This window comes from Brachyhypopomus gauderio, chromosome 3 (genome assembly GCF_052324685.1).
Source record: "Brachyhypopomus gauderio isolate BG-103 chromosome 3, BGAUD_0.2, whole genome shotgun sequence".
In the NCBI taxonomy this organism is placed as follows: domain Eukaryota; kingdom Metazoa; phylum Chordata; class Actinopteri; order Gymnotiformes; family Hypopomidae; genus Brachyhypopomus; species Brachyhypopomus gauderio.
The window spans coordinates 11,300,762-11,324,965 of record NC_135213.1 but is presented as its reverse complement, the minus strand read 5'-3'; the positions used below and the strand labels follow the sequence as shown (position 1 = coordinate 11,324,965).

General features: G+C 39.4%; 4 protein-coding genes across 7 annotated transcripts; 1 reads left to right on the top strand and 3 right to left on the bottom strand.

Annotated features, from left to right (window-relative positions):
* Window positions 1-918: 918 nt before the first annotated feature.
* prph2a (peripherin 2a (retinal degeneration, slow)) lies at window positions 919-5,302 on the bottom strand. 2 transcript variants are annotated; one of them, XM_076999505.1, is made up of 4 exons: window positions 4,140-5,302; window positions 3,282-3,528; window positions 3,127-3,196; window positions 2,329-2,460 (listed from the first exon to the last, which is right to left on the bottom strand). In XM_076999505.1, exons 1-3 carry the CDS (start codon window positions 4,718-4,720, stop codon window positions 3,164-3,166), a joined length of 861 nt encoding a protein of 286 aa, XP_076855620.1. In that variant the 5' UTR covers window positions 4,721-5,302; the 3' UTR covers window positions 2,329-2,460; window positions 3,127-3,163. The 2 variants fall into 2 exon arrangements, with proteins under 2 accessions (XP_076855619.1, XP_076855620.1); XM_076999504.1 differs by lacking the exon at window positions 3,127-3,196 and having other exon boundaries at window positions 919-2,460.
* A 4,501-nt stretch (window positions 5,303-9,803) lies between these two features.
* Window positions 9,804-11,484, bottom strand: tbcc (tubulin folding cofactor C). Its single transcript, XM_076999500.1, has one exon. The coding sequence runs from the start codon at window positions 11,244-11,246 to the stop codon at window positions 10,239-10,241; it is 1,008 nt and encodes a 335-aa protein (XP_076855615.1). The 5' UTR covers window positions 11,247-11,484; the 3' UTR covers window positions 9,804-10,238.
* Window positions 11,485-11,830: 346 nt separating this feature from the next.
* On the top strand, window positions 11,831-23,303 carry bicral (BICRA like chromatin remodeling complex associated protein). 2 transcript variants are annotated; one of them, XM_076999494.1, is made up of 11 exons: window positions 11,831-12,082; window positions 14,441-14,486; window positions 14,781-14,829; window positions 15,103-15,168; window positions 15,255-16,625; window positions 16,714-16,774; window positions 16,851-16,941; window positions 17,161-17,306; window positions 17,390-17,484; window positions 17,634-17,736; window positions 17,832-23,303. In XM_076999494.1, exons 1-11 carry the CDS (start codon window positions 11,890-11,892, stop codon window positions 18,314-18,316), a joined length of 2,706 nt encoding a protein of 901 aa, XP_076855609.1. In that variant the 5' UTR covers window positions 11,831-11,889; the 3' UTR covers window positions 18,317-23,303. The 2 variants fall into 2 exon arrangements, with proteins under 2 accessions (XP_076855609.1, XP_076855610.1); XM_076999495.1 differs by lacking the exon at window positions 11,831-12,082 and adding an exon at window positions 12,101-12,343.
* Window positions 19,494-24,176, bottom strand: LOC143510301 (uncharacterized). 2 transcript variants are annotated; one of them, XM_076999499.1, is made up of 5 exons: window positions 24,107-24,176; window positions 22,442-23,578; window positions 21,803-21,913; window positions 20,953-21,069; window positions 19,494-20,868 (listed from the first exon to the last, which is right to left on the bottom strand). In XM_076999499.1, exons 2-5 carry the CDS (start codon window positions 23,349-23,351, stop codon window positions 20,840-20,842), a joined length of 1,167 nt encoding a protein of 388 aa, XP_076855614.1. In that variant the 5' UTR covers window positions 23,352-23,578; window positions 24,107-24,176; the 3' UTR covers window positions 19,494-20,839. The 2 variants fall into 2 exon arrangements, with proteins under 2 accessions (XP_076855614.1, XP_076855613.1); XM_076999498.1 differs by having other exon boundaries at window positions 23,835-24,114.
* Between the last annotated feature and the right edge of the window lie 28 nt (window positions 24,177-24,204).

Here is a 24,204-nt window from a genome sequence, read left to right as displayed (position 1 = left end):
GATTGAAATCCTCACCTTAGAAAAAGCCGGAGCTTTGACAAGGTGTACAAGATTTCTTCTACCTGTGTTTAACATGCACTTTCTTTTCTTACACACTGTTTATGTTTACTCCAGTATGTGCCTTTCTTCAATTATCCCAAAAATGAATGGATTGGAATAAAGCTGAAAGGCACTACAGTGTTGGTTCTGTATCCGGCCTGACTCGGACTCTGTCCTCTCCTTAAACACACCTTGATGCAACTCTGGCAGATGTGAGTGGCACCTTTTGAGGTTGTGTCTTCAGATCACTGGTCTGGAGGCTTAGCTGCACACACTCTGAAGCAGCCTTACTGCAAACTAAAAAAACCTGAGGAAGGCTTTCCTTATCCTTGTCATTCCTTCTTTACTGTGATCGGTTTGCTACTGTACAACCTTGAAACATATGGCACAATTTTGATAAAATTAGGTTATTTGTGTTTACCAACCTCAGACCTACAGAAGTGGGTCAGGCAATTATGCAATATAAGAGAATACAGCTTTGTTTGTTCTTCTTAAAGAATGGTGTAAAAGATAAACCCATAAACTCTTACATTGGTTGGCAGGTTTAACATTTCAGATCACCCTGAAACATATTATTATTGTTAACAAGTTACTTGTATTGTCTGGTCTCGGACCAGAACTGAACCTGAACTTTTTTCAGCTTATTTACAAATAGATCAGTTCACATCATTTGTTCACACCATTTCCCAAATTTGACATTTATTTATTTTTTGTCACGTTAGTAGTTTTTTTTGATGTGCACAGGACTTCTAGAAAAAGAGCATAAAATTCAATATCCAGAAAGCATTCTTAAATTCCCTCAAATTTCCCATTAAAATGAACTCCTGAGTGTTTAATCACAGTTAAACTAACACATCTGAGTAAATTCAAAGGCAAATGGAACCAACTGGTTGTGGAGCTAAGGGCACGACCCCATCTATAAAGGGAGCTATAAAGAGACCTGATGATGACTGCAGAATGAAAGAGGACTGAAATGGGAAAGGAAAATCATGGACAATACATTTTTACTTACATTTTTATTTTACATTTTTTACACATGTAATGGAATGTAGTGGAATGTCAAGTATGGATATAAACACTGCTGGACCTTGCACACAATGCACCTTAGTGCACCTTAATGCACCTTAGTGCACCTTAGTGCACCTTAATGGACTATGCTGTTGACAGAAGAACTCTACTCATTGCACATTTTCACCGTTTTTTTATACTTTATAATGTTGCATGTACCCTGCAAACTCTTTTTTGACTATTTTTTCTTTTTTTTAAATGTATTTTGAATTAGTGCTACACAGAGGTGATACACAGAATTTGCTATGAATTTCTTGGCTTAAACTGGTCAATGACCTCAGCAGGCGGAAGAGTGGGGAAAGGCTGCTATAAAAGGCTGCTAGTACTAAGAGTAGAGCTTTGTGGGTCACACACTCACCTAATGGCGTAATTCTTTTCACCACACAAATTGGATTTGATTATTTGGGACATGTCTTATATTGTATGAGACAGAAAGGGCAAGGGGGGCAACTGTGACAATAGGTTTGATCTTGGAATGAATAAGCTAACAAAGACAGAGCTGGCCCGGCCAGTCGGTGACCCCTACAGTGCCATCCAAATTCTGTGAACCTTGGTCAGATCAGAATCAGCCCCAGGGAAACACAACGATCTATGTGAACCGTTGAATACAGTAATTTGTGACATCTCAAAAAGTCTGAACAGCAACTGTGGAGCACAGTTCAGAGGAAACTTTGATCCATTTGGTACGTTGGTTATAACACTGTAATTGAATTCAATGTGTTGTGCATAACTGTTTTAAAAGTATGCATTGCCAACTACAAAGCAATAGTTTATCTCTGACTATGACAGCAATTATTGCTTAGCCCCCTCACATCGGGCCAAATCATTACCAAATAAACTACATCTACAGCTTGCACATTTGTAAAGAGTTCCAATAAACATAAGGAGATACTGGGAAAATAATATACAACAGAATAAAATAGAATGTAGAAAATAGGAACATCAAGTTTGTATGTGGACTTAACCTCATAAAATACTTAAATAAATAATACCTCAATTAGCAAATAAGCTGATATTTGGGTGCCATTGCCAGTATGCAGGTGGACTCTGGTAGTGCTGCATAGTTAGTGTACCATAGATTAACCATGGAGCAATCATTCGCTGTGCTCTACCTTTGGCAGAGCCCAGGAGACTGGGACGCGTTTAACTCAGTGTGACAACAGCCTGTTCTTCTGCCTCCACTTCTACCTGACTGCCTTTGCCCATGGCCTTTATATTAGCTATAACATCAGCGAAGGTTTCTTTGACAGTTTTCTCCAGTATCCAGCCCTCACTTTCACTCTCAGGATCCTCTGGGTTGACCAGCGTGGACAGAGAAGTGTTTACATACTGTAGTCCCACCATCACGCCAATCTAGGAGAGGAAACAAAGTCCAACTTTGTTTCACATGGCTGTCAATGACTGTAAACTAAACTTTATATTCAAAATTAATTATGCACTAATAACTAGCAAACAAATAATCCTGAACAAACAAATGAGGTAGAAAGGTAATTAATGAATTCATGGCTATTGTTACATTTTCTTTCCCAGTTTCACCGCACATCACTTTTGAACAACTTTATGGTAATTTCAAAGGATTAATGTCAATTCAACCAACATAACCCATAATATATTACATATTCAGCAACATCAAGACACAAAAAAGGTTTGAAATAACATGACACACTGACAGCGCCTTAGCAACACCAGCCTTGTCTATGTTTACGCATGCATATATTGTATTACTGAAGTCTAGACTGTAGACATTTTATGATCTGATGCTCATCTTGCATTCTGCTTACACCTTACTGCTGTATGGAAAACTGAGCAAACTCCTGAGATATAAATACACAGGGCTCACAACATCAATCATGACCAAGTTTCTAAAGATTGTGAATTATCTGCTGTAAGAAAAACACAAACTGACAGGAAAACTAAATCACACTGCATTTTACACAACCAGAATGTATCCATTGCATAAAGTTATATTTACAATTTCAACATTTGGCAGACACTCACTCTCTTTAGAAAGGAACTTACATATTTATCAGTATGACAATATGTGCTCCCCGGCAAGTTAAATTTGAGGACTCGTTTTGTTCTTTGGATCCTATCGTAAGAGACAGCTGTCACTAAAACAAAATTTGCCCTTTCATAAAAGTTCATAAAACAAATATTAGAGCAATAGGACTTACCTGTAGGAAAGTAACCAACAGCACCAGTACACCAATACTGTTCATCAGTCCTCCATAGTAGGAAACTAAAGCTGCCTTACAGCCATGCTTCCAGATGTTCAGTTCCTCTGTGTGGTGGTCATAGCTGTAGTGAGCGGAGCTGTTAGTTACTTGGTAGTGGATGCAGGGCCTTGGAGAGCTTGGGTTGCAGCAGCTGAAAGGGACCCCATTCACCAAGTACTGTCCATCTACATTGCTGTTGATTCGGCTACAGACAAGTGAAGAAAAAAAAAGAATAACAAAAGTCACCTGTTCCCAATAAATGTCTTCATTACCTTCAAAATCAAGGATTTTGTAAGAGCTTATTAACTTTTCTGGGCACTGCCCATAAAAAACAGAGGTTTAGACCTGGGACCAAAGATTAGAGCAAGAACAGTATCAGACTCAGTGGCTTTGTCCGTCACATCGTGATCTATGCCCTGCTAGTCAACGTAGTCTTCATGTGATTGGAAAGGACATTAAGCTCTAAAGTACATTGAAATGTAATTCAAGAAGATTAAATACAAAGTCTAAGCTGGCTCACTCACTATTCCATTTTCACCACAAATTAACACCTCCAAGATCATACCACAATGTAAACTCACTACTAGAATAGTGTAAATAATCACAGTGCCATATATGCCATATAAAATGCCATATTTATATGCTATTAAGCAGAGCCACTTCTTGGGTAATAAACACAATTCATTCAAAATCCACCACTTCAGACTGACTGCAATCAAATAAAACTTTGTACCACTTACTATGAATAAGGACCAAAATCATTATGTACCATTTATACACATTGTAGGCCCAAAATACTTTACAGAAGACACTTACTCTTTGACCTCTTTTGAGCTGAAGTCCAGGTAACGGTTGCTAATCCACTGTATCTCGAACCAGTCTTTGTAGTTGTTGTTGCCACAACAGTGAAACTCCATCTGCATTAGATCCAGAGTTCTCTTCATGTAGCAGCGACCAGGCACATCTGTATCCTTGTAGTACTTCATGCTATTTCTCAGTCCTTCTGCCAGTGTAAACTGCAAAGAAATGCGTGCTGTGAAGCACAAAAGTGCTGTGAATAAGAGCAGAGCATTGAAGAGCAAGCAGAAGACGAGGAACGGCTTCAGGACTGCCTTCCACTTGGTGAACTTGGAGGAATCCAGTGAGTCATAGCAGATCTTGCTGCCCATAGCACTGATGCCACAGGCCACCAAACCAATACCAATGAGTAGATTTGGTACAAAGTGGCTTTCATTGTTGTCCATCAGCTCACTTCGTTTACGCAGTTCAATTTTGAAAAAAAGGCCCAAACCGAAGACCAGCACGCCAGCCATTACTGAGATCCAGTACAAGAGCCATAGCATCTGGGACAGCCTTACCCGTCTTTTCAGGTCAAACTTCACTTTCAAAAGAGCCATCCTTCACCACAGGATTTGATCAGATGCAAAAATGTCTGATGATTTGTTAACCTGTCACTTTTCAGCTTTTGATGATATCCAGCAGCATGTTTTAGCTCCAAAATGTTTGCTTTGTCTCAGGTGTATGTTGTCATGCAGTCATTTATAATCCATTGCAGTGAATAGAGCCTATTAGTTATTTTCATGGTCCCCTTTGTGCCCATAATAGAAAAGTACATATTTCAGCTGGTAAGAAAGAAAGCTGAAAAAAATAAAGTTTTCCTCCACCTTTCACTGTAAAAATTGATTTCTGCTTACACCGAAATAACACAGTAGCATTCCTGATGGGTCCTGATGCTATTAACAATGCTGTTTTCCTGTGTGGTGAGGTGGATGGCCAAGGATTCAAAGGATTAAACTCAAAGTTACAGTACGTCATCCTAAACCCTACTAATCAGACTTATCCCATTTACAGAAATCCTTTTTCGACAGATAAGCCTATAGGTAAGCTGCTGTCGTTGGATATGATTGGCTTGATTGGTCATGTGGTCTGGCTAGTAACACCCAAAAGGCACCAATGCTCAAGAACCTATAGAAGATTTAAGGCACAATATTTCTACTCCAGAGTCTGAGCAACAGGACATTGTCTGCTGAACAAAAGCTTTGTGCTTGTGAGACTTGAGTTCTCCAGGTCTCCCACACGCATGCACTTCCTGGTTTATGGAAAAAGCTATGAATACTGTGAAAGCATGCAATGGTCAGGCAACAATATTTACTAAATATACAGATTTCACAGACACTAAAGTATCTTACATAAGATGACAATAATAACATATAAGCTACTATACTGCTCTTGCAGTTCACATGGTAGCACAGGCAGGTCAGTTCACCGCAACTGTCAAAGGATATTATGGAAAAAACATCCAAAAACTCTAGCCCATCTCAAGTTTTCCTACACTTCCACAATCTTTCCGTCAAACAGCATTGAAGATGCAGGACACACTAGAAAGCCGTTGTCAGTCAAGTTGTACCAAGGTTGACATATACACAATGCAAATGATTAGAAACGCTTTATAGGAGTATAATTAGACATCCTTGTTTTGCCAAGCACTGTTTGTGTTCACTATTGCCCAAACTCTTCAGTTTCTGACACTTCTCAATCTTCATGTTTGGTAAACATCAACTCTGATGTGACTGATAAACTCAAGGCAAAATATCTCCTTAGGTATGTGTCTGTGTGTGTGTGTGTGGTGTGTGAGAGAGAGATGAATATATGATGGTGGAGAGTCATTCAAATGAATTAATAATTAAGTTATTAAGCAGATCTTAGTGGAGAAGCCTTGTTTGAGCCTGATTTGCAGCCTTCAAACAAACTGTCATAGTCTGGGATCTATGTAACTTATAGCTTAACTAAGTAGATGGTGAGGGAGGACCCCTTGATGATCATGTTGTTGTAATTGTGTATGGATTGAGATGAAAATGTCTGATTTACACTCACCGGCCACTTTATTAGGTACATCTTGCTAGTACCGGATTGGACCCCATTTTGCCTTCAGAACTGCCTTAATCCTTCATGGCATAGATTCAACAAGGCACTGGAAATATTCCTCAGAGAGTCTGGTCCATATTGATATGATAGCATCACGCAGTTGCTGCAGATTTGTCGGCTGCACATCCATGATGCGATGATATTCCAATTCCACCACATCCCAAAGGTGGCGGACTCCTTGTCATGTTCAAGAAACCAGTCTGAGATGATTCACGCTTTATGACATGGTGTTATCCTAATGGAAGTAGCAATCAGAAGATGGGTACACTGTGGTCATAAAGGGATACACATGGTCAGCAATAATACCAAGGTAATCTGTGGCATTGACACGATGCTCAATTGGTGCTGAGCCCAAAGTGTGCCAGGAAAATATCCCCCACACCATTGCACCACCACCACCAGCCTGAACCATTGATACAAGGCAGGATGGATCCATGCTTTCATGTTGTTGACGCCAAATTTTGATACTTCCATTCAAATATTGCAGCAGAAATCAGACCAGGCAACGTTTTTCCAATCTTCTATTGTCCAATTTTACATTTTTATGGCATTTGGCAAACGCCCTTATCCAGAGCAACTTACATTTTATCTCATTTTCTTATACAAGTGAGCAATTGAGGGTTAAGGGCCTTGCTCAGGGGCACCTCAGTCATGGCCTCAGGTCTGGGAATCGAACCCACGACCCTCCAGTCACAAGACCAGTTCCCTACCGCCAGGCCATGACTGACCCGTGAGCCTGTGCGATTTGTAGCTTCAGTTTCCTGTTCTTAGCTGACACGAATGGCACCTGGTGCTGTAGCCCAACCGCCTCAAGGTTCGACATGTTGTGCATTCAGAGATGCTCTTCTGTATGCCTCGGTTGTAACGACTGGTTATTTCAGTTACTGTTGCAGTTCTATCATCTCGAAGCAGTCTGGCCATTCTCCTCTGACCTCTGACATCAACAAGGCATTTGCACACACAGAACTGTAAACCCTAAAGATGGTTGTGCATGAAAATCCCAATAGATCAGCAGTTTCTGAAATACTCAGACCAGCCTGTCTGGCACCAGCAACCATGCCACGTTCAAAGTCACTTAAATTACCTTTCCTCCCCATTCTGATGCTCAGTTTGAACTACAGCAGGTTGTCTTGGCCATGTCTACATCCCTAAATGCATTGAGTTGCTGATGCCATGAGCTTGGCTGATTTGACATTTGCGTGAATGGGCAGTTGGACAGGTGTAGCTAATAAAGTGGCCAGTGAGAGTACGACAAGTTAAACACACAGACAAATTGGGAAAAAGCTAATTCCGATTTTGAGAAATTAACATGTGAATGAATGGGACAGGTTTCGGTGCCTAGTGCCAAACAAATTCTCATAACTCTAAAACTAATTTATAAAATTATGACATACTTGGAGGTTTCAGAGAGCACAATTTTCTTTACCATTTAAAAAGTAAATGGATTTCCTACGTAAAAGCAATTTTAAAGCAGATTGTTCAGAGGTTTTTATAATCAGTTTTATGCCAGTTATAATCTGAAGTAGAAGAAGCAGAAGTATTACAGATTACAATAGAGGCTTTTCAATGACAATTTGTTTTCCATTTTATTGATATCACTACTGTCAACAGCTTCATTCTGCACCAGGAAATGGCCAAGATACACAGACAAGACTCTCGATCAAAATGTTTGCTTGAACTTGCAAACATTTGGAGGAAATCATCAAATGTGGCAGGACCTCCAGGCCAATCGATACAAGAACTGCACACTGCAGGCCCCTCGGTTCAGCCAGTGAAAACCACTGAATATTATGTACCTAACATAATATTACATTCAGAATTGTAAATAGTTAGAGTGGTGTGACTTCACTAAACAAAACAAATGTGAAACTTTTATCTCCTAACTCAGTTATTTAGCAGTCTTGGTTAGGAATTAGAGTGAAAAGGTGAATCAGAATAAAATTGTTTCCAGTTGTGCGAGTGGAAAAGGCCACTTGGAGTGGTGTATGACACTGGTTTGCCGAGGAAGATCCAAAAAACATATATTAAGATGTTGCCATCAAGTGTAGATAATACATATTCATTTCTGCAGTAAAGGTTATTTGCATTTTGGAGAGGCTGGGGAGAGACTCCAAAAGGACAATTGGAGAAACAACTTGTTCACTGCCTGAATAACTTGAATAACTTCAAATCCATAGAAGGAATCAACTCCATAGGAGGAATCAACATTTTGCATGGTGAGAGTAGACCCCTGGAGATTCCAAAGCAAAAAGTGTTTGAGGCTTCTGGACACTAAATCTAAATCTAAAGTGAAATTTAGAAAAAAACAAAACATAAAAAAAAAATTTTCAGGATTTTTTGACCATTGCACATTCATTTCTATATAAAAGTGTTTTAACATGCAAATTTCAAGGCTTATCAATAAAAATACATAATGAAATTGCCTCTAAAATTCTACTGCTTGAGTAGAAAGGCTTAATAGATGTTTCATTATTTATAACACTGAGTCCAGTGGCAACATGTAATGTTACAAAATTTGAGGTTAGAGGCGGGGTCAGCTTATTAATGATTATTGTAACCCTTCAGAAAGTTTGCAAGTCAGTCTCTGACTTATTTCATTTAGAGATTTTCATGTTAATTATTTGTGCTATTTTAGTCATTGAAGATAATTCACTTCTACACTACCATACCAATATAGTATTAAATAGGACTTTACTTTCACAAGTCTTTACCCAGCAAGTCAGAAGGATAAATAACCAGACTGAGTGATGGCTACTGACATTAGCCATAAACAGACAAAGCCAACTATCTTGCAAAGTCATTACGCTTATATTTCAAAACACAATAGTGTGTATGACTAATTGCATTTCATTTGCATACATTTGGAAAAGGGATTGATGCTTTACTCTTTTCTTCTCTTTGTCTTCTCTACCTGCTGTTGCTACTGTGAACCAATTTTAACCAGCACATTATTACATTTTTAAGCAGCATGGAATAGTAGTTATAAAAGCATTACAAAAACTGCACCAGATCGTTTTAATTATTTAAAAATATAGCTTCTTTCATGGCAAGACATTGTTCTACCGCTAAAGTCAAATGAAGTTAGTCAACTCCAGGGCAACACATTTCAATGAGGGTTATTTAATGATTAAATTAAAAATATAGTCAAAATGTATGATGATTTTAAACAGTATATTGTTTATAATATTATCTTAAATGTACACTTAAGCAAACTTTAGCCAACTTCACAATACACTGCATTCAGTTTACATTTTGTGATTAATCTAGATCATAGCTGGTACAGTGTATCTGTTGTGCATCTGTATTCACATTTCAGTTTCTATTACTCACATACAATTCTCAAGCCACAATAACAAAAACACCATTACACACACAGTCCTCAACATGTCAACGGCTTTTGAAACCACAGGGTTTTAATCAAAGTTTGAAGCTTGGATTTAAAACCATCACTATTTCAACTGTCCGACTGTTCTGTTTGGCAAAAAAACAGCAAAAGCACAGACATCTTAAGACAAGCCCTTTGGTCAATCAGGTTACTAAAAGCAGAGGAGCATACAAGATCATTTAATGCTTTAATAGTCAGTGCCACCTTGTTGTAAGACATTGAAGAGATGGTATTGACGATTCATTTATCAATCAGTCAAAATTTCACAGACATTTGAAATCTATGTATAAATAAAAGGTTTTAGAGAACCAGTTTCCTTGAAAGCCAAGGATGACTGGTGACCAAATACAATAACATCTGCTTTAATTTTACTTAGTGCTAAGGTGTCATCACATCCTAATATAAGGACTAAAATATGAAGGTTGAATAATCTCAATAATGCATTTAGAACTTTGAGATTTCCTTTAAATGTAAAGTGCATTACAAATAAAATGTATTATTATTATTATTATTATTCAATAATGAATTATATCAGAGTACAGCATGACAATCTCATCATAGGTTATATTTATTGAGTAAAAGCATCAGAAATACTAGATCATAATTTAAGAGCTTGGCTCAGTGGCATCCCCAAAAGACATCCTCTCAGATTCTGGAATTACAGTCCAGTTTGGTGAGGGTGTGCCAGAAGCAAGCCAGTTGAAATCATCCACTTGAGACCAATTGTTTCTTTCAGGATTCAAACCAGATACTCTAAAATCATTGTGCATTCCCTCATATGTCCAGTTAAAAGGAGCGAAACTGACTCCTTGACAGTCTTCTATGATTGCTCGGCTGGTGACATGGAGGTATACTTGAGTTGCTGTGGTGTTGTGGGTGCGCAGCTGCTGACAGGCCAAAACCAGCGTGCAGCCAGTACATTCGTCAACAAAAACAGAACTTGACACTGGTCCACAGAGGATCTGACAATCTCGCAAATTCTTAATATGCAAAGTGTTCGGGGAGCCGAAAAGTCTCACTTTACAATTTGTTAGATGTGATAACAGCACGTCTCGTTGCTGGATCTCTTCTGCTCGTTTGATCAAAACTTGACCGTCAACATTGGAAAACCCACACTGCTGGGCACCAACTCCAGCATCAACCACAGCACTGCCCACGCAGGACGTTGGTTTGTCCTGGACAGGCGCTGCAGCTGACTGCTGACCTGTCCCGGCGGTACGGGACCGGAAAGCGAATTTCTTCTTGGGCATCACCTCAGCTCTTCTGTCGGCAATAGAAACTTGAAGTTTCTGCAGAGATTCCTGCGCCTGTCTCAGTTCGTACTGCGTGAGGAACATCGTGCTGTCGTTCAGGAACTTTTGAAGCTGCTGCGTTTTCAGCGTCGCGTCCTCCAACGTGTTTGTCTCTTCGCAGCTCGATATCAACCCCTCGATAGCGGCTTTCTCCGCGCTAAATGTAGTGGTGATGTAATTCACATTCTCCTCAGAAACAGACTGGCTCTCCTTTTCGTTTCTGCGGCGCTCTAACTCTTCCAACCGTGCCTGGTCCCTGCGTAAAAACCTTTCGGGGATTTTTACACCGTCACTTGCACCTATTTCCACCGAAGCCTCCATTTTAGATGAAAGCCCCAACTGCTGCTCTTCCGACAGGAAGTAGCTCGTCTGAAGCGCCCCCCAACAAACGCGTCTCTGATTGGACAAGAAAATCCGCAGCTACGTTTTAATTGGTGTTTTCAATCTCGTGAAATATACTGACCACAAAAAAGGAAACATTACATACAGATAGAAGCTGTTCAAATACGGTCTACTTGTCAGTTTATGACTGAATCACGTTGTTGTAGATCATTGAATTGCACTAGAAAGAGTGCGTAATACATTTAAAAGATACAATTTTTCGAAAGATGCAATTTTATTTAACTAAATAGACCCGATACATTTCCTTTGTCATTCTATTACTATATGGCTGATACAATATCATGTAAAGATTCTGCATCAAACCCATAGATAATATAAAATGGTTTGTTTTATAAATTCATTCATATGGCTGCCTATGTATATTTTCTGCCAAAGCATTAAGGTCCAAAGTACAAATGACCATAATTTAGCCCGTTTGACACATTTGGGTGTGGTCGGAGTTAACACCCCGCCCCCTATCGCTAGTAGACATTTTAACTATTCAACAATTATTTAAATTTGGAAAAAGCTAGATTTTCTGCACTGATAACGCTCGCAGGCCATTACATTATCAATAAAACTAATGTTGGTGTTTTATATATGTACGTTAAGTGTTGTGTTTGTGCTCTGGGTGACTACTGTGCTCCTGAGAGAGTCCCAGGTGATAGTGTACAGTTGGTTGTGGTTCCCCCAGGGCTGCAGATGCTGCCTTCTGCTGGAGCCCGTGCAGACATGGCGAGGAAACCCCGTTGACAAGGCACTGCTTTTTCATGACGGTGAGTTTCCCTTTGAGTGTATTATAATTTTGTGATAAAAATTTCAAGGAAAAAACACACACAACCTCCTTCCTCCCCTTCCTTCGGGGAGGGAAGAGCGAGCGCGAAGAGAAAAATCTATCTGAGACAGAGCGAGGACAGTGAGAAAATATATATGAGTGGGAGAGGGAGAAGAAGAAGAAGGAGGAGGAGGAGGAGGAGGGGGAGCAAATTAAAAGTTGCCAAATGGAGATATTGGGTTTCAAGAGGAGTGAGAAAGGAGTAAGGGTTTGCCTCTTTTCGGTCGTCTTAATGTCATGCAAATCGAAATAAATATTTATTGTTCGACAACGGGTTTATTTCGTTATGTTTGGGGGACGAATATCGACGTGTTTGTGGAGAGGTGGGGAAGCGTCCTTGTAGCCAGCTAGCCTACACCTCGGAGGAGGCCATTAGCGGTTAAATCGCTACCACGTATTAGCTGTTGCTAACCTGATTTTTAAAAATTTCGTCTCGCAAAAAAGACGAACACGAATCAGACCGCGTTTGTTTATCCAAGACAGCCGTAAACGAGTCGCCCGTCTGCATGCCGCCGGACCGGATCGACCCGTCTGAACGGTCGCTGGTCGAGGGGGTCGTTTTTCTTGGGCTCTTCGCGTCCGCGTCCAGCCGTGTAGGGGCATTTTGAAACCGCATGTTTCGGTTTATTTTTGGATAAACTCAAAGACCCTCTTTTTTAGCTGGTTATATTCCGTATTTGGAGCTGAAATGGGTTTGTGTACACTCCAAACAACTACGAGTCCACCTGCTAAGCTAAACCTCCGAGAGTTTTTACTTTTTGCGCAGACCCCCTTATTTGAGACGACGTCCCACAGTTACCAATGGTGCAAATAGCGTCTAACTGGTTTTAAACTGTACCGTATATGGAGGGTCGGTTATTGGTAGCGTTTCCAATCCGCCACTCGACTTCACATTCACACGACAGCTAACATTTGCTAGTTTTTGAGAGAGGAAGGAAAAGTACGCAGTCTCCCCAATTTGGACAGAAATGTATTAATTAAACTCGTTAGATAGGTGCTAGTAATGTAATTACATGTCCAGACGGATTTACTGTCTTATTCGTATTGCGCTTTAACCTGAACTTTAGTCTTAACATCGGCACGAACTGGGCAGTGTGCGACTGACCTAATGGGCTTTTAACGCACAACACGGACGGCTCTAAACTAAAGGGCATGCTGCCTCCTCTCTGACCGTCCACGCTGTATTTAGTCTTCTGAAAGAATAAGAAATTAACATGGTTTCCAACCGAAACATCAGTTTGTTAATTTGTCAGGTAGATGGCTTAGTGTGTGCATTATTTAATTCTCTTCTACGAAAGTAATGGAAGTGAAGCATCGCATTATAGCACGAAAGATCTGTGTGTTTTTAAAGCAGCTTCGTATTCATATAGGGGCTGAAATGGAATGAGTCACGCCTTGATCAGTCGGTGAGACTGTAAGCCATCAAGAGGTGGTTGGTCATAATCATATTTACTGTCAAAATATCAGTAGCAGTCCGGCACGAATATCCAGATCATAAGTGCTGGACAAAAATATATTCTGCCCAACCCCCACGCCAGTCCTGTGTTACAGTACTTCAGGTTCATTTGAAGTATCATTTTACTCCATGACATGCCAGTACAAATATGTACACATTTCATTTGTCCCAATATTACAGTCGTAGAATTTATTTTGTTTATGTTTTATATATATATACAGTGCACGACATAGTTTGGTATTTGTCGTGTTTATCCAACTCTGGTGTAATGGCGTAGTTACAGACACCAGCCGCCATTTTACAGCGTGCATTGAGATACACTCGATCTTCTGGCGTTACATGAACATGTCGAAAAAATTATCCCTCAGATACATTTTTAGTAAACCTCTAAATATATATTTACTATTAAAACCCACTAATCCATACATTTACAAATAGTGCTGCACATTAAGAATTGATTTTGTGGTTACATAGGCTACTCCCTACTCATATCATTTCCCAAACCTAATTACGCTACATTTTAAATCTACATTACAAATATTGTAAGCATACATGTGGCCCTATTTACTTTTCTAGATTCGCTTATTATCCTTGGCTTATTATTTTTCACTCATTCGTGACGCAATTGATTAGCCAATACAGCAAGTCACTCTTAACAGAAAGCTATATCTATATGGCAAACTTTTACTTAGAAGCTTGAAATCACGATTTGGTACAGTTACAGAATAATACTCAGCGCTTTTTATATTCAGATGGTGTTGTAAATAAATGTTTTTGTAGCATCATGTGGTCGTCAGAGGAGTCTGTAAGTGTGTCTGTAAGTGTGTTTTCCCTTAACCGCAGGTGTCATGGATGATGAAGACGATCGCCGTCTTCTGGATTTTATAGGGTGAGTCGGAATTACTAAAGTTCTCTTTACTTTAAAAATAAACTATCTGTGCAAAATTTTAAACCAGAATATTATCATTACATTGTTACAGGTATATTGTTAAGAAAGTGCATTTTCATCAAGTACAATTAAACAGAAAATGAAATAATACAGCCAATACTTTTTTATTGTATTGCAGTCACTTCTTTTATTCCAATGTCTATCATGACAGCACTTTAAAAATATGTAATGGTATACCTCCCTGTATGTAACACATTTAATGTTACAGCCTATGTGTTTTCATTTTCAAAACAGAGATGTGCAAGCTTTGAATGACTATCTTCATGGTTCCAATAGCAAGTCGGTAAGTTTCAGTATTGGTGAGTGATGCTTTGTGTGGATTGTTTACTGCAGGGATGTAGTTTCTGTTGTGGGAAGCTAAAACATCACCCAGGTTTGTGTTCTCCATGGTCTAATACACCAGGCTCAGTCAGACTACAGAGAACACAAGCCTTTTTCTCAGTCACAGTTTAGAAAGCACTTCATGGTTTGAAACATGTATGTAAGAGAAAGTGTTAAGTACTTGTTTTATGATAAACCTCTGATTTATCGGTGACTTTTTATGATGTTTGAGCAGATAGAGGACGATGATCTAACAAATGAAACATATGGGTCTGCAAGCTCCTTTTTTACAAGTGACCCAGTGAGTATTTGATTCATTTAAAACATCCTAATCAATTGGTGTACAATAAATAACAGTAAAATGAAATTGTCTGTTTTCTGGTTAAGGGTGGCCCAGATGACGGGATTAAAGATGGCCACAATCACCTTGGAGAGTTTGACGAGACCGGTGATACTGGACTTCAGCTTTCCAGTAGTCTTCAGTTTATTGAGGACGAGCTTGAGGGGGGAGTCTCACCAAGTGAGGTAGATCTTGGTGGTGAGGACCAACCATTTGACATTCTCCAGAAGTCTTTGCTGGAGGCAGATATCACAGAGCAGACACTGGCTCAAGAAGCCTTGTTGGACTCCCAGCCAGCTTTAGCCCCTGCCAATACCACCTTTCCTCAGCAGCTGGTCTCTGGGGGATTTGGAGGTGTTTCGGGAGCTGGAGTGGTGGCCCCAATGCCCCTTGCTGGGGTACAACCTCAGGCTTTTATCCAGCAAGTTCCCCAGCTGCCATTGCCAAATGGACCAGCAGGACATATTCAATTAGTGGGTTCCTTTAATGGAAGTGCTCCCTCTATGATGACTATCAACAGCCTAGAGCGTCCTCAGATCTTGTTGAGGCCTAGTGGAAATTCAGTGGCAAGCAGTACCGGCCAGAGTACAGCTTTTGCTCCTTCTGCACCTGGTCAGGTGTCAGTTCCCTTTAATAAAGGTGCAATACCACTGCAGAATATTATAATTCAGAGAGGCCCTGCACCACAGTCAATAGTAAGACCCATTCAGCCCAAGCCCCTTCAGACTGGTGGACAAACTGTGTACAATATCAGCAACTTGGGGATCCAACCTAATACCACCACTACTGCAAATCCAGCCAATGGTTCTCCTCAGACATCTCAACAGGTAAAAGTAGTTAGTCAAGCCACCAGCATTGTAGTACATTCTCCTTTAGGACAGCAGGGACAGCCACAGGCCCAGTCCAGTCTTCCACAGGGCCAGTTTTTGCTGCCCAGTTCCCTAGCACTCACCACTGGAAGCACAGTTCATGGTTTCCAGGCAGTAAATGGTCAGGTGCTTCAAACCAAAACACAAGTAGGTGACCCATCTTTAACTAGCACTACTTACTCCATTTTGACAAATCAGAACACAGCTGTGCAGATTATTGCTGGACAGAATTTTGCTGCTGGGGGGCAGCTGATAGTGAACCAGGGTGTGGTTAGTACAGGTCAGATAGGGCAAGTGTCTCCTACAGCGGTAATGCAGATATCCCAGAGACCTGGTGTCGCAGCCAAAGTTTGGACTGCAAGCACATCGCCCAGTCCAGCCGCTGGATCATCCTCCCAGACCCAAAGTCGTCTCACCTTGGTTAACCCAGCAGCCCAGGGCCTCCACACTCACCAGCAGATAACTGTCAGCCCCGGACAGCAGCTTTTGGTGCCTGTGGCACAGAACACCACAAGCTCTTCACACATTACAGTTCAAGAGCTACACCAGGTAAATTTGTCCCCCTTTTTAAAATTAAATTTTAATATAATAAAGTTGTCACCAGTTATAACCAAGCAACTTTTAAAAATTTTTCAAGGATTCCACATTACCAACACAGAAAGGGCCGACTCAGTTGGTTAATCTTCTTGGTACCAAAGGTATGTCTTTGAATTTTATTTATTTGTTTAAAATCACATTTAGAGGGTTACCTAATGTTCATGATCACATTCACAGGTGTGAAAACATTAACTCCTGCTAACCAGGAATCTCTTCTCACAACCACCCCCAAAAGACCTGCAAATCAGCAGCTTAGCAGAGGAGGAATGTGAGTGACTCTAAAGATGCAACTTCTCAATTGTCATTTTACTCCCTTGAAGGCAGATCCATTAAGCCTAAATCTAGACTCAAAAGGATTTCCAGTGATTGTGGACCACTGGCACAGCAGTTCAGGACTAGGATTATTCCATGATACCAACCATAAATGTATTAAAACTAGACCTACAAATTATATGAATGGGGTTATTTAACCTCCCTTCTTTTACAGGGTTCTCCAGCAGCTAAGAAGGGACCATGCCGGAGTCATGTGCCCAGACCGTACACCCTTCACTTCACTAAATGATGTCATTGACAGATTGCTGCCCTATCACGTGTTCCAAGGAGCACCACCCTGTGAGGAGGATTTTACCAAAGGTACTCTTTACTGCTCTTTTATGTTGTAAGTATATCTAGAAAACGTGTTGGGTATTGGCTCATGGTGCTGTGCATCTTTGCAGTGGATGATGAATTTCAGACAGTTGCTACACAAGTGTTGAAGAGAACACAGTCTATGGTCAACAAATACAGGCGTTTGCTCATGGTGGAGGCTGAGGTAAGCTCCTCTGATTTAACAGAACAATGCTGTTCCAAAGGTTCTGTATTTAAGTATCGTCAGTAAGTGGTCTTAACATATAACCTATAGTATTGATTAGATGCACCACATGTTACCATTTCTTAGATTTGCACTTACCTCTCTTACAGCGGTCCAGCCCATCGTCAGAAATAGTTATGCTTGACAGGACATTCAACCAGGAAGAGCGGAGCAGCCTCACTCAAGACAAACGGATGGTACTTGTAGACCCAGGTAAAAACAACTTACCTTATTACTGACATGTGTTTACCATTTCCAAATAAAATCGCAATTTCTTTATAAACCTAACAAGTGTAATAATATTTCAGATGGCTTCCTAGAAGACTTCTGTTGTGGGCCTAAGATTTTAACTTCAAGCTCAGGGGTCATGGATACACTTGGCCATGAAGTAATCCCCAGTTTAATGGGGACAGTTCCCAGCCAAGATATGACACACACAGGGGAAGGTGAAGAAGGAAGGGGTGGCTATATAGAACCTGATTATAGGACAGAACCCTACTCAGCTTTTGAGGATTCAGGTGGAGGGGGACAGGCAAACCATGGAGAGACTGCCATAAAGATCACCCTAAACATAAAGAAAAAGAGGTCCAATAATGTCATCAGTAGCAGTAGCAGTCAGCACCACCAATGCCTTCACCCTGCTCAATACTCCGTATCCCCTAGCCACTCCCAACACGGCTCTGCCCAGCTCTATACTCCTGAACAACCCCTACCCTTGGATCACAGTCACGTCTCACTGTCTGACACGGACTCTGTTCTTGAAGCTGCGGTGAATAGCATATTAGAATGTTAGTGCCACTTTTTAAAATTGTGTGTGTGTGTGTGACATATTGTATTTTATACCATCACAATGGCTATGCGAGTTGAATTCCATGACATATTGGAGGATGCAATTGTGCAAAAGAGTTTTGTGCAAACGGCATCCTTTTAGGTGTGTGAAAAGCAGAGAAGAGTAAAATAAGATTGATAGTGGTGATGTTCTACTGTGCCTATTGTCCTGGAAACGTTTACATGCGAAAGCCTGTTTGACACTGCGTGCGTGCACACCCACTCATCCATGGTTTTGCAAGGTTGATTTTTGAAAAGTCCTGGTTAAACATTGGATAGCTCTAGTTTGTAAATCAATACTGAAAGTCCCTGCTATTGGAACTGCTTTTCCAGCATCTAACCGAGGATACTCAGTTGGACTAAATTAAATGTTCCTTTGTAAAAAGAAAAAAACCTTTTTTAGTTTAACCCTATAGTTCATTTGGGTCTGGAAAACCATTATTGTGCAATTCTTGCACTTACTGCTGTCCTTTCTGTAGTGATGAATTGCTGCAGTAGATTTTGACCAAATCAAACACAAAATAGGCACATTGAGTTAATTTAAAGCAGTGATATTTAATCCCTGTCTGGCAACTGTATATATTTTGTGTTCTTCTTGTTCTTACACTCCTGATTAAGTTCTAGCAGGGCTTGGAAACTGGCTATTGACTGAATAAGGTTGAAACACTAAACTGTGCAGTCCACATGGGATTTAATACCACTGTAAGAGCATTTCCTGTGCTCGTATTATTATTATTTTTTTTAGCATTTAGTTTTGTACCTTACAGGTATGCGACATCCTCTACACAGAGACAAGCTCATCCTGAGTGGTTTTGTGCAGAGGAAACTAAACCCTCAGATTGAGGGTACAATGTTACATTTTGTTTAAATTTTCATTCATTTTTTAAATGATTTTTTCCCCCTGTGCTGCTCCTAGTCTTTAACAGAAGCCCCGATTTTTGTGTTGGTATGAGTTGCATTTCTGTGAGCCTATGGAGAGATACTTTCTAAAAACATGTTAATTTTCCTTGTGGAGGGTGTCCCCTGCTGGTCAGGCTGTGGCGTCTCTAGTTTTCAGCCTTGGCCACAAGTAGCAACCAACATTTGCACACAAACATTTTTCTTTCTCATTCTTTCAGTTAGACATATTTTTGCAGCCTGTCACTATTTGTGGTGGTTTGGTAGTTGTTTGAATACCAAAATCAAGTTGCTATGTAAGAGACTCCCAAGGCAGAGATTGTAAACTCATCCATATCTCAACCTGAAGGCTACAATCAGGAATTTAAAACCATTTCTGATTACCTTTTTCCATGTTATTATTACTCATCAAAGGTAATTCCTTTTAGGTAAGTTTCCAGTTCTGCCCTGTTGTATACCAAAACCACTTTTAAATGGACAAAAAGGCATGATGGATTTTACTATTATTTAAAGAAAACAGAAATGTTAACAAACTGCTGAAATTTGGTTCTTCGTGGCATTGATTGTTGAATTCTAGCTCTATTTAGGCGTTTTAGGGGGCAGACATTGTCCTCAACCTTTCTCTATTTTAGGAACCTTTGTACTGGAGCTGTCAATGTCTTGTTTAAAAGTTCCTGATTGTGTCTTTAACCCTGCTTGTAACAAGTTAACAGAATACTTACTCACTTCAACAGAAGTACAGTGCAGTGTAAAAGGTTAATGAAGGCTGATTTATTTAAGTGTATGTACATTTTTTTTTTTGCAACCTTGATCAGTTTTCTTAATCATGAACACTACATATTTAGATCTTTCCCAACAATCCAGCCAAATATGATTGTTAAAATATGTATCTCTGTAAACTGAGCTCCTTTGTGTGGAGGGGGTTCACTTTAAATACCTTTTTAGTTGAAGGGCTCCTTTGCCTTAGGAGACAGTATGTGAAAACACAATTTATTTATTTTTTTTTATAACAACTTTACTGTGTGAGTGCGGCCTTCAGTTAATCTTAACACCCTCTGATCAAAATCAAAAAGTTGGGTTCCCCTGCTTTGAATATTTCATTTTCTACATTATTCAAAACATTTGTTTTATATTAAAAATTGAAAAGTGAAACAAAATATTTATAATTTTTGTAAAGAAAATAATGTAAAATGAAACAAATGAAGTTATTTTTCATTATGTTGGATATACCATGTTTGTCAAATCAAGAAATATGGTCAGCTCTTGTTTTATTGTTTTTTTGCGTTCATTACAACAGCAAAGATCAATAAATATTAAATTCTTTTTCAATGCAGTGGTAGCTGTTGTTGACCAACTGTTTTAAATTACAATTCTTTTAGGATTTATTTAAGATTAATCTGTTACTCTCCTGAAAATATATTAATATGTAAAAATTTAATATTTTATAGATATATTGTCAATATATATTGACTGTTTAAAAATAATTTTTGCAATGTTTTACAGTTTAATGTATTTTTATTTGATAAAAAACGTAATACCCAGTAGTCAGTAAGGTTCCAAGATTTCTTAAAATACATGAATGCTCCATACTCTAGTGATATTTCCTCCAGCGTTCTTTCTCTGCAAACCAAAATATTACACATTACAATCAATATAGGTAATGGGCTGGGGGGGGGGGGGGGGGGTCGTCAATATTTGACTCACTTAGATGAGAGTAACTCCACGTGTAACTTAGGACACAGTAGCCAGCAATCAGCATTGTAAGTCCACCAATTCCGCCTTTCTGCACATCAATATACTTCTTGTAATACCACTGCCGACCTAAACACACCAAAGGGAGATTTATATAGGTTTTCATCATGGTTATACTTATGGGTACAGAAAGTCTGAATGTATAAGCACTGAGTAATCCTATTGCCTGAGAAGCATTCTAATTTTGCTGATATTCATGATAATGGCACAGATTTTTCACACCAAAGCTGTATCACCCTGCTAGTGTGTTGCTAAGTAAGGACTAGCGTTATACAACCAACCCACAGTGGTTTTGTGTAGTTAGTGAATACAGTGGATGATTTTTCTAAGATGTTTCAACTCAAATTCCTTTAAGGTTGACTGCTGTGATGCAAACAATTTAACTTAACGGCTATACTGTTGAGCTGTTTGATCCCTATGCATGTCCTACACACCAACCTTTTTTATAATTGCACAATGAACAGAACAAACATAAAAACAATATAGTAATCTTAACAACTTGCTTTCAACTTGTGCTTGTGACCAAATCACAGTTGTTATTTACAATGAGATGCTTCCTTTCGTGTTCTATTCTTTAAATGTACAGCAACTCGGACAACCAAGTGCTTTAGCATTGCAGACTGTTTTGTCTATGACTGTTTTGTGATTAAAGACATCAGCTTATTACAAAACTACTTACAAACTGAATCAAGTGTCTTTTAAGAGAAACAACAGGAAACTTTCAGCTTCCAAAACTAAAGATGTGCACTATAGTCCTGAAACATAATTAGAAAGATTACTAAACAATGAAATAGCAATAAACCTTTGTTAAACAGGGCGACGGCATCCCTTCTTGATTTTGGTGTTCGTGTACCAAGCCAGGCAGCGAGCTGATTCAGTTTCACATCTCCAAGCCTTTGCTCAGTAACCAGACCTGAATGGGCAGAGAAGTGATTTAGATATAAACAAAGATTCAGTCATTGTATGCGATGTAATGACATGACATAAACAGGGTCATGACATAATCCATATAGAAAGTGTCAGAGGCATTACAAACTGAACTTGAGCAACTGCAATACAGAAATAATTACAATTGCATGAGATTTTTTTAAGTGGGCAAGGCAATCCATGTATAACAAGTAAACCGATTCCTTACCTATGCAGAAGTAAAGGTTTTTACTAAACAAGCAGTACTATGTGGAACCCGATCATTATCAGTCTAGACACTGAAATACTAGACACTGAGGACTGTTAGGATCCCCTAATGTAAACATGAGGTAAGGTTTTATTTTAAAGAAATGAACAGAGATGTTTGCTTGGTCTGTGGTACAGTGGCAACAACCATCAAAACATAATCTTTTCAGTAATACTGCGGCATATTTCTTATAAAATAATTAATTCAGGTTTTGATTGTCATAATGGCAGGGTAAAATGTTAATATGCACTAACTGTGGTACTGTACCTTGATTCTGTGGAAGAGGTTTCAAGGATCGACACTTTGTACAAACTTTAGAGGATGTTCTTGAATGAAATGAAGAGAACAGTGTTCCACAATAACCTGTTGCCATCTCAGGTGTCAGACCCATAACGATCTTGCTTTGTGATTTCAAACTAATCATGTCTTCAAATGGCCTTTGGACTGAGGTCTGACAAATTGGGACCAAGGGTGTAGAGAATGACTTTGTAACAGCATACTGATTATTCTCTACATGAGGAAAGTGTACAGAGGCTGAAATATTTCCAGACAATTTGTGAGTCACCATTACGGAATATACCGCTGACCTAAAATCGTATCTCTTGTCATAAAGGCTGTTTTTAATGTGGTCCCAGACACAAGTCTTGGTTTGAAGAAAAGTTACATCTTCTTGAGGTTTGACTTGTGAAACCAAAATACCCTTATTTAAAACGTTTGGAACATCTTGAATCTGCTCCAAGAAGTTATCATTTGCTTGTTTTGATATGCTTGTTTCAGCCTGGAAGCTGGCGGTACATGGAACTCTGTGCAAAAAGTTAGATGCAGTGATGTCAGTGGTTGCTAATGAGGTGTAGCTGGTCCATTTATGCCTTTTTTGGACTTGCAGCTTTGGTCTACTTCCTGTTTTTTGTGATTCTTTGACTGGTCTTTTTGATGGTTCAGGTAAACTGTTAGGATCCACCATGTGAGGGTCTGAAATACATTTGCTTCCTTTCTGTTTCAAAAGCGTACCGTGTTTCAGCATTTCCTTCTCTCTTTTCACAAGCCACTTGCTTTTGGGCTTCATGGTTTGTGGGTTAACATTGTGTCCGGGCAGGTCTTTGACCACAGTGTTTGCAACGTTAAAGAATGGGTTTGGGAAAAAACTCTTATCTATCTTCACTTCTGTAGTTTTCATCTGGGATTTAGGTTTCGCTTGGGTTTTTGAGTTTTCCTGATACAATGGTTCATATAACTTCTCAGAAAATTTGTCAATTTTTTTATCAGAATGAGTTTTGTATTTAGCAGTGGGCAAGTCTTTAGGAGCTTTATTGTTCTTGGTGGTCTTGAAATCAGGGGATACTTTGCAGTGAGGAAGGTGAGATTTAAGCCTTTTGAAGGGTTTTCCACAAAATGGACACAGCTCTGTTTGAAAGGAAGAAAATAACTAAATAAAACTATTTTAAATTATACATAAACTGATTTAAAATCAACTATACACCCAGCAGTACGCATCTGCACATAGATGTGTTTTACATTGAACCATGCAACATTGGAACTGAAAGAAAACTTCCGTGAATTTAACTTAAATTTACTTAAACTACAACAAGACGGTAACATTAGTGAATACATGAGTATTTAGCAGTTAGCTAGTTATTTTAGGTACTAGCGATGTACTCACCTAAGCTCATCTTGAATCTTGAATAAACAAGTGGTCTCTAAACATCCAAATTATTGGAACTACTAGTATTTGGATATAGACCGTTAGTTAGCTAACTGTACCCAAAAAATAACACGAAGATATATCCTTAAAATAAACAATACGTTTTAACACTGGAAGGGAACTTATATTGGTTGATAGGTAGGGAACTATCTCGTACAAGAAACCAAAACTTGTTTTTGTGAGGTACTAATAGTGAGTGTGTGAACCACAGACCGTACATGAACCCCTACCCTGTAACTGGAAGAGCGCGTGCTCGACGCATATACGTCAACCGTCGCGCCGCGCGCAGCAGAAACGTCACGTGAACAGACGGAAGGGACCAACTGCC